This window comes from Zootoca vivipara, chromosome 4 (assembly GCF_965207765.1).
Source record: "Zootoca vivipara chromosome 4, rZooViv2.hap1.1, whole genome shotgun sequence".
NCBI lineage: Eukaryota > Metazoa > Chordata > Lepidosauria > Squamata > Lacertidae > Zootoca > Zootoca vivipara.
This window is the reverse complement of record NC_142587.1, coordinates 99,284,432-99,296,548: the sequence shown is the minus strand read 5'-3', so window position 1 is coordinate 99,296,548 and position 12,117 is coordinate 99,284,432. Positions and strand designations below refer to the sequence as shown.

Below are 12,117 nucleotides of genomic sequence, written 5' to 3'. Positions count from 1 at the left end.
GGCAGACCCCTTTTTACTTTATGCCAAGCAATAGGGAAAATGCAGGGCCACAGAATTTGGTAAAATCCATAAGATAATTTGAGACCTAGTGATTAGGTTGCAGCTTCTGTAAGCGGCCTCTGTGTGTGTCGCCCCCCCCCCCCCAATGTTTGAACTGTAGCCTGTTGGAGTTTTTCTGTTCTTCAGAATCCCAGTAAATGCATAGGAAAATTAATGGGATTGCAACAAAAGATTGCAGTGCATCTCCAGCCCCTAAGAGGAATGCTGCTGTTACATTAGGCATTGGAAAAGGATAAAGGGCACCTTTTCTCTTCCCCTGCTGTGCTGTATAGTGCTAGAGGGCTGCTAGTTCCCACCTATGCATTTTATTGCAATAGTGTATATATATAATGGTTTGGAAAAGAAGTCTCTTTCCTCAATAAACAAAAATTCTTGTATACTGGAGGGACAGATGTGTTCCTCTTCCTTGAAGCCCCATCTGTGGAACAACAGTCCACTTTCAAAGCTGCCTTTCCCATGCTCTCAACAAATGAGCCAACTTTTTTGTGTATGAAATCCAAGACATCTACAAAAAGTGAAGTACTCACACAAATGTTTGGTAGTCTTAAAACAGGGGTCCCCGGACTAAGGCCCGTGGGCCGCATACGGCCCAAAGGCCTCTTTTATCCAGCCCGCAACGACCCCCACCGCCCGCTCTTACTGGCGCAGCGGCGCGCTTCTGGGTCGGAACAAAGCACTGAAAATCATTTATGTGCATGGGCCTTACGCAAACATCATTTCTGGTGCACTTCCGGGTCGGGGGAGTCCCATGCGCATGTGCACAAATGATTTTCGGCGCTTTTTTTCGACCTGGAAGCGCGCTACCGCCCCTGTAAGAGTATGTGCGCACGGGCATGCACTCCCCCGCCCTCTGGTCCGCCGCGCGATCGGCACGGCGGGCACCAGCCCGAAGCCGGGTAAGTTTGGGGACCCCTGTCTTAACACATATTTATAGTAGTCATTCATGGCACATTATTTGTATGAAAAGTCTCTGAGCCTTCTCTACTTCGCATGTCCTTTTGAGTGGATACCTGCAGGCAGTTCTTTCCACTGGTAATCAGGCAGGTGGCTATCTAAAAGTCTGTCTTCAAAATACCTTCTTTCTTTTATGCAGAAACATGCCATATTTATGTGGATGAGGCTCAGTGGGCTTTCTAAGTGATCCTGTTTAATGCCATCTTCCTGCCCAGAGCTAACAAGAAAGCAGGACTGGATGGGATGTTGGTCTGAACCAGAGGGGGGAGAGGGCCTTGATGGAACCAGAAGGTAGCCTTATTCTCATTTCTTAATTACAGCTAAGAGATTACTATAATAGAATATTGAGGCATCTTGCAGGAGGTTTGACACTTAGGATTTTTGCTTAGCCTGCTCAAAAATAAATAGTTGTAGACAGTTAGTTATCTGACTCTTAAAATTATTGCCTCTTTTAACTCCTAAAGTTCTGTTGCCCCAGAAATCTGAAGCATAGAGTTAGAACACTATTCCTTGCTTTTTATTGAAGCTGTGAGGCTAAAAGAGATTTTGGATGGACACTTCATGAATTGAAGATTTTAATTGCTGTACCATTTGTGGGTTAGATGGGACAAACACACATCACATCACTTTCGTTACCTACATCAGGCATAGGATGTTCCTACCACGTCTGAACTGTTAAGGCAGGCATCCCCAAACTTCGGCCCTCCAGATGTTTTGGACTACAATTCCCATCATCCCTGACCACTGGTCCTGTTAGCTAGGGATCATGGGAGTTGTAAGCCAAAACATCTGGAGGGCCGCAGTTTGGGGATGCCTGTGTTAAGGTGACTGCTTTCCTGGGGATAAATTGGCTGGCTTGCTTGTGCCTGGTGACAGATAAATTTGCCTCAGGGTTTTCTGCCTTGCCACTGAGCAACAGGGGTAAAGTCCAAAGGGGGATGGCAGAGTGCTGGAGTAGCAGTTATTCCAGTCAGAGGTCAGGTCCACAATGTGCTCACTGGGTTAGTTTTTTAGCTCTAAAAGACAATGGCAGCATGCAAGCTGAGTGTGCTAAATAAATGTTGCAAGCCAGCTGTGGGAAGAAAAATCCTTTAAATATTTAGGTAGGGCGTGAAATAGTATCCAGCCATTGAGCAGTCCCCACATCCCCATCACTGAGGCAGCCTTGGAGGCAGAGATAGGCTACAGCAGCATCATACTCACATTGACCAATTTAAAGTGGCTTACAAACCCTTTTTATTACTGTGCTTTTATACTGCCTCTGTCGACAAACTTAAGGGGCTTGCAATCTCCAAGATCAAAACAAAAAAGGATGCAAAAGTTGGACCAATAAAATAGAATTTTCACTTGCCATTCATAGCCTGTTCAGGAGCTTCCTTGACAGGCTCTCTCCTTCCATATTCCTCTCAGTTCACACAGTTCTTTTAAGTAGTCCCCAGGATGTTGGGGTTGCCCCAGCTGAACTTTCTCAAGTGGCATGAGCTTGCTAGCTGATGGCATGAACTTGCTAGTTTGGGCTTAGAGCTGGCGCTCTAAGCAACAGTTCCCTGAGGAAGTACCATACCTAAACTTATTTATTTGCCCTTTGCACAACAAAAGACGCAAACAGGGACTTGCAGCAAAACGTTGCAGAGAATCCCCACCCCTAGCGGAGTGGAAACAGCAGTGTTATGGTTAGGCTCACAGAGGACACCTTCTTTGCTACCTTCCTGAAAACTTGCCCAGCTGTGTTATAAAGTGCTAAAGCCCTCGTTTCACCCAGCTGCTCCTCTTTCTAGGGCAAGCAACTCTGATGGTGGCAACACACCATTTCAGCTACTTCAAAATGTTGCAGTGAAAGTTCTGATTCATCTTCTGGCTCCTCAAATGAATTGAGCCTGAAAACATGGACACCCAAGTGGTATTGGCCTCTAACATATTCACCAGCAACTGAAAAGTACTATTTACACAATTTTATCTCTACTGTTGGAGGCAGCATACAGTTGCTGGGAATTGCTAGTGTGGAGAATGTTGTTGCACTCATAGGAACATAGCAGTAGCCTACTGGATCAGGCCAGTGGTCCATCCATTCTAGCATCCTGTTCTCACAGTGGCGAACCAGATGCCCATTGTGGGAAACCAGTGAGCAGAACCTGAGCACAAGAGCAGTCCTCTCCTGGGATTCCCACCAACTGGTATTCAGAAGCATTACTGCGAAGGTACAGAATAGACATTACGGCTAGTTGTCATTGATAGCCCTCTCCTCTGTGAATTTGTCTAATCGTTTCTTAAAGTCATACAAGTTGGTGGCCATCACTGCAGCCTAGGGGAGCCAGTTCTATAGTTTGGCTATGTGCTGTGTGAATAAGTAATTTTATTTTTTTCTGTCCTGAATCTTCCAATTAAGCTTTATTGGATGTCCACTAGTTCTATTGTTTTGCAAGAGATGGAGAAAAACTTTTCTCTATACACTTTCTTGTTGCCATGCATAACTTTATAATCCCTTGCCTTTTCTCTGAACTAAAAAAGTTGTAAATGCTGCAACCTTTCTACATCGGGCAGTCACTCCACCCCCTTGATCATTTTGATTGCCCTTTCCGACTCTACAATATCCTTTTTGAGTTGAAGTGACTAGAATGGCACAGTATGCCAAATGTGTCACACCATAGATTTGTGCAATGGCATGATACTGGTAGTTTTATTTTCAATTGTGCTGTGCACTTCTCAGAGGTGTCTGGTTGGCCAATGTGAGAATAGGATAGCCTTTTCTTCTCCCCCTTCTAACTATTCCACTTGTAACTTCATTATGTGTATCTGCCTGGTCACTCTGTCATAGTATTTCCTTAAAAAAATTCCTTCCAGGAATGGATGCATACGAAAGCTCATACCAACGATAAACTTAGTTGGTCTCTAAAGTGCTACTGGAAGGAATTTTTTTTATTTTGTTTCAACTACAGCAGACCAACACGGCTACCTACCTGTAAATAGTATTTCCTAGAAGACAGAAATCCTTAGTTGCGTGTAACTGCTCCCTTAGTGTTCACATTTCACGGTTTTATGAAAAAGCACTGTTGAGAAGCCTCCAGTTTGGAAGTCCATGTAGAATTCTCACTTAAATTTGACATGCAAAGTATATTTCTCAGCATTATGACAGCAGAGACAGAATTGAAAATAGGAGGCTTTGTTAGGTGTGGTATGCTCTTGCATTAAGCTATAATTAAAAGTAGCCTCCCCAATAACTTGTTCAGGGGGGGTGGGGAACCTATTTAAGCCTGGGGGGCCGGATTGGAACTGGTCCAACCTTTTGGGGGCCACATTCCAGTGGTGGGTAGAACACCTTGCAAATGCATGCAACTCTGCCCCTCCTCCCCTGCTCACAAGCACACATGCACTAGCCACACATATATCACAGAACTAGAAGTTGTGCGCATGTACACACACTTAACACAATCAACACTTTCAGTCCACTCCACCACACTTGAGACTGGAAAGCTATTTAGAGTTGATCTTTATAAACAGCAGGCAGAGGAATTTTATCTCTCCCGTCTTAGCACTAAAACTTACATATGTGTACAGTACTAGGAAATTTTGTCGTAGAATCATGGAATTGTCGAGTTGGAAGGAATGTCTGAGAGTCCTCCAGGCCAACCCCCTGCAACATTGTCAAAAGATGTGCTTCCATCTTAAATGTTTGGTTATAAAAGTGCTGCAAGTGTTAAGAATCTTTGTACCCTGTGCAACTGCTAACGCCAGTGTTCGAAATTCCCATTGTTCTGGGTGCATTTTGCAAGAAGGAATTTCATTAGCGCAAGCAGTTTCTGCTGAGCTCTGGACACAGTACTGCACCTAGGATTTCAGATTAAAACTGAAGAGTGGAAGGAAAGAAGGGCCTTTTTCCTTCTCCCCCACTTCCAGCTACTCGCTGAAGACTCGAGAAGAGACCCTCTTAAGAATATTAGGGGGGTGGGCACGGCAAGGACTAGACCATGTGAAAAATTAACATAATATATTAGCGGCAGTTCATTCATTTTCAGCTTTGTCATTCTTGTTATTAACAACATTCCATTGTTGCGCCCATAACCTAGGTTTAAGCTGCCATTTAGTTCCTAGCCTTCATATCTCAGTTTCTAACACTGGCTAACACCCTGCTCATAAAAACTTAGTTGGTCTTTAAGGTGCTACTGAAGGAATTTTTTTACCCTGCTCATCTGTTTGTGTGTGTTGCTTGAGTCTGGCATGCTGCTTGCCTTGTTATAAACTAAGAATGTATTAAGCTTCTCGAAGGGCTGAAAGGTCAACAGAGGACCATAGCAAATGTGAATCTATTAAATTTTTTATGTTGTTGTTGTTTAGTTGTTTAGTCGTGTCCGACTCTTCGTAACCCCATGGACCAGAGCAATTTTTTTATAGCTTCCCCCAAAATCTGAAGCTTTGCTAGCCAAGGGATATTAATGTAACTCATTCGTAGCACATCAGTAGTGTGGGGAAAAGCCTATTTTCATGCAGTTTCCAATAGGCCTGTCTGCTTACCTGGGGAGACAGCTTTTACCACAGTTGATACAAGTTTATATGCCTGATATATTGACTGATGTGTCGAGATTTCTGGGCACCAGGTTGGCAACCACAGTTTAAAAACCTCTGCCTTAGTCCATAGTTAATACCATTTCCATTTCCACTGTGTGTGCTTCTCCTTCTTGTATACTGTGAAGTGTTGTAAAAACAAGTTACAATCAAGTATTGTAGTTGAGATCGTAGAATTGTATCGACATTCCGTTGTTGCAGCTGTAACCCAGGTTCAAGGTGCCATTTGTGCCTAGCTTATTTATATAAGTTTCTAACACTGTTTGCACCATATATTTCTAGATTCAGGTAGGTAGCTGTGTTGGTCTGACACAGTAGAAATAAAAAATTGTCCAGTAGAACCTTAGAGACCAACAAACTTAGTTGGTTTGGTATCTGAAGAAGTATGCATGCACACGAAAGCTCATCCCAAGTACAAACTTAGTTGGTCTTGAAGGTGCTACTGGACATTTTTTTTTTAATTTTTATATATATTTCTGTTTACACCATATGGTTCAACTCTTTCAGAGAATCTGGAGAAGTTTCTTTGGAGAGCATTCTATAAATGCAACACATGGGCAAGTCTCCTGTGACAATTTAAAAAGTGGTTGGGAAGCAGGTCAGAGTGGGTAGGCTTTGCAAATTAAGATAGCTGGCTCATCATTTCCCTGTAGTGTGTAATCTAGAGTGGTGGGTTTTTTTTGGTTTAATGTCCCTACAGATATTCCACAGCCATTGCTAGGGAGCTTTCAGAAGGGATACTTCTACAAGTGATGGGCTTTAGTTTTATTTTTGCACACACCCTGCCACCTGAGTTTTAATGTATTGTAGGAAACAACATTTTAAATAGTCTCTACAACAGTAGCCTCTGTGTATTAGCTAGTTTATCAGCTGTGTGAAAGATGCATGTTTTACTGACCGTGAACCAAGGATTACAGAATCCCAGCATTAAAAAGGAACACCAAATTTGCATGAAATTGTATTTTAATCTTTTTATAATTCTAGAGTGCCCAGGGATGGGATTTCTAGCCAAAGCAGTTAGATGTCACAACTGGAAGTAATACGTGTAAAATACAATCAAAATAAAATTGGATGTTTGGGGAAGGTGCTGTGGCCATGAAATGACACACAGTCATTATTCAGAAAAGTTGTTGCACAGGGCATAGAAATCTCCCTGTGTGTTGAAAGCTTGCTTGTTTAATTTCTGAACCTCAAGCAGGTAGTTACAGCACTCTTGCAAGTTTTAACCTGCAATTATGAAATATAGACACTTTCCCTTTTTTTGTTTTGTGAAAGCTGACATTGTCAGTTTTGATACTTCAGTACAGAATCTGTTTGTGTGAAAAAAGCAAGTGGTCCCCAAATGCTTATGCCATAGTGGATTAGTTTGTCTCTAAAGTGCCACAAGAACCTTCGTTGAAAAAGGAATTAAATACTGTTAGCAGTTGGGGATTATTTGAGGTGATGTGTTTCTCTTCTGTAAGGATTGCATTAAGTGCTTATGTTTAGTGTATTTTCCCACATAGAATTTTTATTTTTATTTTTTCATTCTGCTTTGTCCAAATTCAAGATGGCATATGTGAGACGAATAAAAAAATAGACGGAAACCTCTCTACCAAGCCCAGTGCTGCAGTGGGGATTAGAGTGTGAGAGAGACAGTGTGTGTGTGTGTGTGTGTGTGTTTGTGTGTGTGTGTGTGTGTGTGTGTGTGTGTGTGTGTGTGTGTGAGAGAGAGAGAGAGAGAGAGAGAGAGAGAGAGAGAGAGAGAGAGAGAGATGTACCTGTATGCTGCATGTCTTATGTGTGTAGGGTCTGTATGTGTGAGGGTATGTGATACAATCTGGCACAAGGATTTAGAAGCAATCACCAGCCCCTTGAATTAGGCCCAGAAGTTGATAAGCAGCCAGTGCAACTTCTGCAATGTTGGCTAAAGGTGCTTTCTTCTTCTGACATTTGGCAGGCGCTCAGTGATTTATTGCACCTGCTGTGCTTCTGAATTGTCTTCAAGGGCAGCCCCATATAAAGTGCACTGCAGTAGTAGGCCCTCGAAATGACCAAAGCAGATATAATTATGATGAGATCCCCCTGCAAAATAAGTGGAGGTAAAGCTTACCTTATAAGGGGTGTTTCTGACACACCACTGCTATCTTACCTACAAGCAAAACACAAGGACAATGTGGAACTATCCATGATGAGTCTGTGCTCTGCTTTATAGAGACAAAATCATTTTTTGTCTTGATGATGGGAAAAAAATGGGAAAGACGAATCTGTAAATATTCAAATGAATGCTTTTTTTTCAATAGGTTTTAGAGATGTGATGATTGCAGTTGTGCAGGCAGCTGAGAGGAACAGTTCACAAATGACAACTGCTCATTGCTCCACGGTGCTCGATCTCCTCTTGTCAGCTGTGGTTTGACAGCCACAGGAAGCAAAGGCTACTGTAGCTGAGGTGGCCTGGCAAGAACAAGTGATACTGGTGGAGCTCAGTGTGTGTCAGTGTACATATGTCTGCACATGCATGCACACATATGGAATAGGGTGCCTCACCCTGGAGTTCCTCGAGATTGGAACCTTAGCATGTGGCTTCTGTCTAGCTGCTTAAGAGCTTGTTGTGCTATCACATTTAGACTAGAGTTTGGGTGCTGGGTGCTGTGAAACAATACAGAAGTTTTCATTCCAGTTCCTGTAGGGATAAGATAAAAAAGGCCTAGTTGCATGCAGAAATGGCAGATCTTCTTCGTGGCAGTCTTATAATATTCACACATTTCATAAAGCTCTGGAGCAGATCAGGCTTGGTGACTTAATTGTAGAAATGTATACTTTAACCTTTAGGGTAAGTAGTTTATACCATAAAGTACACACAAAGGAACCTTTGGTGGTCCTGTGCCTTGCTTTCCAACTGAGCTTCTTAGTTTCCTCCCCACTTTTCAATGTATCATGGATGCTCTTTACAGCCAAATCAACCTTTAGAGTTTACTCTTCTTTTCATCTTACTGGGTTTTTTTGGGTGGGGTGGGGTGAGGGAATGGCTAATGGAGAAGGAGTAGCTTCTCTTTTGGAGCTTTTGGACTGTGGCCTGAGTTAATGTTGATCCAAATTGAATAGAGAGCAGGAGGTTCAGTGTAAAGATATTTTATTAGGAAACTGAGAAAGACCAGTTATGATCATATTTTTATTTTCAGCATTTTACCAAAGCCAGTTTGCATGCCAGAGCTCATTATGTCATGTTCTCCGGGGGGGGGGGGTTCCAGGAGCACAATATCAGCAGAGTATTTTGTTAGCACTGTCCTAAGTGAGAATATTTGTAAACAGTAGCCAAGGTTATCCATAGCATTTATGCCACATGGGCAGGTTCTGCCTTGACAAGGCATGTGTTGGCATCTCCCAGTCCAGATGGCATCTCTAAGAATCTGAGCCATGCAAAACTGTCCCCCTGGGTATGATTTGTATTCAACAAATGCAGCTCAGGTCTTCCCTTGCTTCATATCCCAAGATCTGATCAGTACTTGTTAACATGGATAGATGGCTGATGTCAGTTCCATGAAACACAAGCAGATAATGTACCTACACTAGATCAAAAGGAAACCTCTAGAAAGTAGGCGGTCCTTATCTGACCTTGAATTTGGGTCAAAATATGGCTTGTTATCAAATATGCATGTGCATATGATGGGCCTAAACGTTTGGAGAAGGTTTAAATAAATATATGTATATAATCCTCCTCCTACTGGCAGTAACTTTTCTGCATTGGGTTTGGGTTTCCCCTGCCTTAGCCAGCCAGAGGCATTTTCCTAGCCAAAGTAGTTGTCTTCAGTTGTTTCCAGAAAATGCAGACAGTGGGCATATGGGAGTGTTTCAACAAAAATGCTGTTCTGCAGAACAGGGGCAGTCACACTAAAAGCCCTGCTCCGAGTTACTGTGGAGCAGGTTTCTAAGGGATCATTTCCTTCTTCCTCACAGTGACCGAGACCCTCATTTTCCATGACAGCATGGCAGCTGTCAAGTCCCCAAAGGCCTTGTCCACCAACCTCTCTCAGCTTCTGCAGGTCAACCATTTTGGCCTTGGGAGAATGAACTTGGTTCCCTGAGGGCCAGGAACGCATTGCACCAAGCACACCCCCACCTGTCCAGAAGGCAAGACAGTTGTATTTACTGGTATAGTATTTTGTACAATACACTGCATGCTGTGCCCCAGCTGGCTTTCTCTGTGCATATCTGTTTTTATAGGTTATTGAGTTAGTTTACTTTGGGAGCTTAGGATTTGTTGGGGGGAGAGAAGTCTTCCCTGTCCTCCTTCCTCTGCTGTTGAACTCACTCTGCTGCTTAACTTGCTTGCTGCTTTGTCACTGGGGCTGAGATGTCACATCCGCTGAGACTCCCTTCTTGCTCATCCAGTGGGCTCTCTCATTGGGTGGTTCCAAATTTAAGTCCTGACTAGCTTCCCTCTAGGTTTTGATGACTAAGCGGTATATAAATCCTGTTATATAAATAAGTGGCACCAGGTGATTGACATGTGGGTGGCTTCCTCCACCTGTCAGTGTTGGCCGGTGGGCTCTTGAATCTAGGATATTGTATCTAATGTATGGTGAGTGTCACTCCTTTTGTGTTTTAAAGAGCCCTTGTGATTGTAGCACCAACCTTACATTTTATAGCCAGTTGTTGAGCAGCAATAGAAACTAATGGGGAGCCATAGAGGTTCCCAGTGTTTCTTCAGGGGCCTTGATCACCCCTTCCAGCAGTAAACTTGTATGCCTGTCATTTGGAAACGAAACAGCACTATCCAAAAATAATTGTGGCTTCCTCTACATATTCAGGGGACCCCTTGGTACACAGGGTTATTTTTTTAAAAAAAAACCCTCACCTGTTTGTGTAATCCAGTAAGCTGCATAAATTTACTATTCCATGTTGAGTCTTGGGAAGTGGGAGCATGCAGATAAAATGTGTGAGTCCTTTGAGAGTTATGATCGGCATGTAGGTAGTTACGGAAAAACAACTGATTAGGGGCTTCACACATGACATTTTAATGTGCTGTTTTGTGAACCTGATGGCTTGTAACATGTTACTGTGTAGAATTACTAAAGCCATTTTTGAACACATGCCCAATACTACAAATGCCTGTTTTGCATGTTTCTATTTCGGCCGCGTCACTTTGTGTACATTAGCACAGGATTCCAAGCCAGCTGCCCACATATTTCCTGTCAACTAACTGCTTTTTATGCTGGAAGATTCACACATTGAAGGAAAAGGCCTTCTAGAATTCTAGAATGAGGAAATGTTGCAGCTAAGAACTTGTGTGAAATCCAAGCTTGCCTCAGTTGTGCCACAAGTAAACCAGGGCATTTTGTTGCAGATTTGAAGTGAGCATTCTGCTTTTTCTTGATTTGTACTGCTGACTTGTATTTTCCTTTGCTTTAAATTGGAGAGCATAGCTAAAAAGAGCTGTTATTTCCTAGAGTTGTGGTCCCTCTGAAGTCCTGGAGAGAGCTGTGAGAGACATTACTTGCGCTTTCTTGAGGAAATAGTGTGTTTTGCATTGACAGGAGTCCTGGCTTTTCAGTCTTCTGTTGCCATCAGACATGCTGGTCTGAAGGTTGAGTAATGCCTTGATTTTTATTCTTCCAAGCAGGTGCAGTGATTAACATTTTGCAGTGGTCTCCCTCAGAAGGTGGTGGACTCTCCTTCCTTGGAGGTTTTAAGGCAGAGGCTGGATAGCCATCTGTCATGTATGCTTTATTTGAGATTTCCTACATTGCAGGGGGTTGGACTGGATGATCTTGGAATACATTCCAACTCTGCAGTTCTATTAGTCTATAAATATATGACACTTAGTCAAACTGTTAAACATTTGTTTTTCTATATAATTAGGTACTGTAGATAACTTGCTTCCACCTGGAAGCTTCATATATTTCTTCAGGAGGGTTTTTCCATCATCATTTTATTTGTATGACATCTTTCCATAATTAAAACCATGCTCAAGGCGTCTTACAACATAACAAGATTTACATAATTATAACGTAACAAAAATAGTCAGAATAAACAAAACATCAAATAGTACACAACTCAATTGAAACAATGTCCACATAAATCATAAGATTAGAAAAAAGATACAACAATTAATATTAATGAATATCCTTAATTAATAGCAAAAAACCAACAAAGCACCTTAAACAAACCACAGCCCACGAGTCTGTTCAGCAGCCTCAGCTTTTGTAGCTGCAGAGCTCTGTCTTCCCAGGCCAAGTGAGAAAAGGCCAGCAAAGCAGGGAGCAGGTCTTCCAGGACTTGCAAGACCCTCCAGAATGCTGTGATGTTGCCAAAACCACTGAGGGTCCCCCAGGGTTTTGCAACTCCTATAGGTACCCTGTTGTGATACTGTGATGCCCAAAGGTTTTTTGCAAGGGCCCAAAACCCCTCAAGAATTGCCACACAAGGTCTTGGCTGTGGTCCCCAGAGGGTTGACCATGGGTCACTATGGTCCTTCACATAAGAAATGGTTAGCGACTGCTGATGCAAAATAGCAGCAAGGCGTAAAAATATTTGACACGTAAGACAAAACACTAGGAAGGA

The 12,117-nt window shown here is 42.7% G+C and overlaps 1 protein-coding gene across 17 annotated transcripts in view; it reads left to right on the top strand.

Annotated features, from left to right (window-relative positions):
- The window catches only part of NUMA1 (nuclear mitotic apparatus protein 1), a 72,208-nt gene that overhangs the window by 18,607 nt on the left and 41,484 nt on the right, over positions 1 to 12,117 (top strand). For 15 of the 17 annotated variants that reach the window (XM_088668481.1, XM_035116780.3, XM_088668483.1 and 12 more), the window contains exon 2: positions 1,154 to 1,305. The exons of the other annotated variants lie outside the window; for them this stretch is intronic. In XM_088668481.1, the coding sequence (XP_088524607.1) occupies positions 1,293 to 1,305 (13 nt within the window). In that variant the 5' untranslated portion in view covers positions 1,154 to 1,292. The remainder of the gene's footprint in view (positions 1 to 1,153; positions 1,306 to 12,117) is intronic. 17 annotated transcript variants of the gene reach the window in all.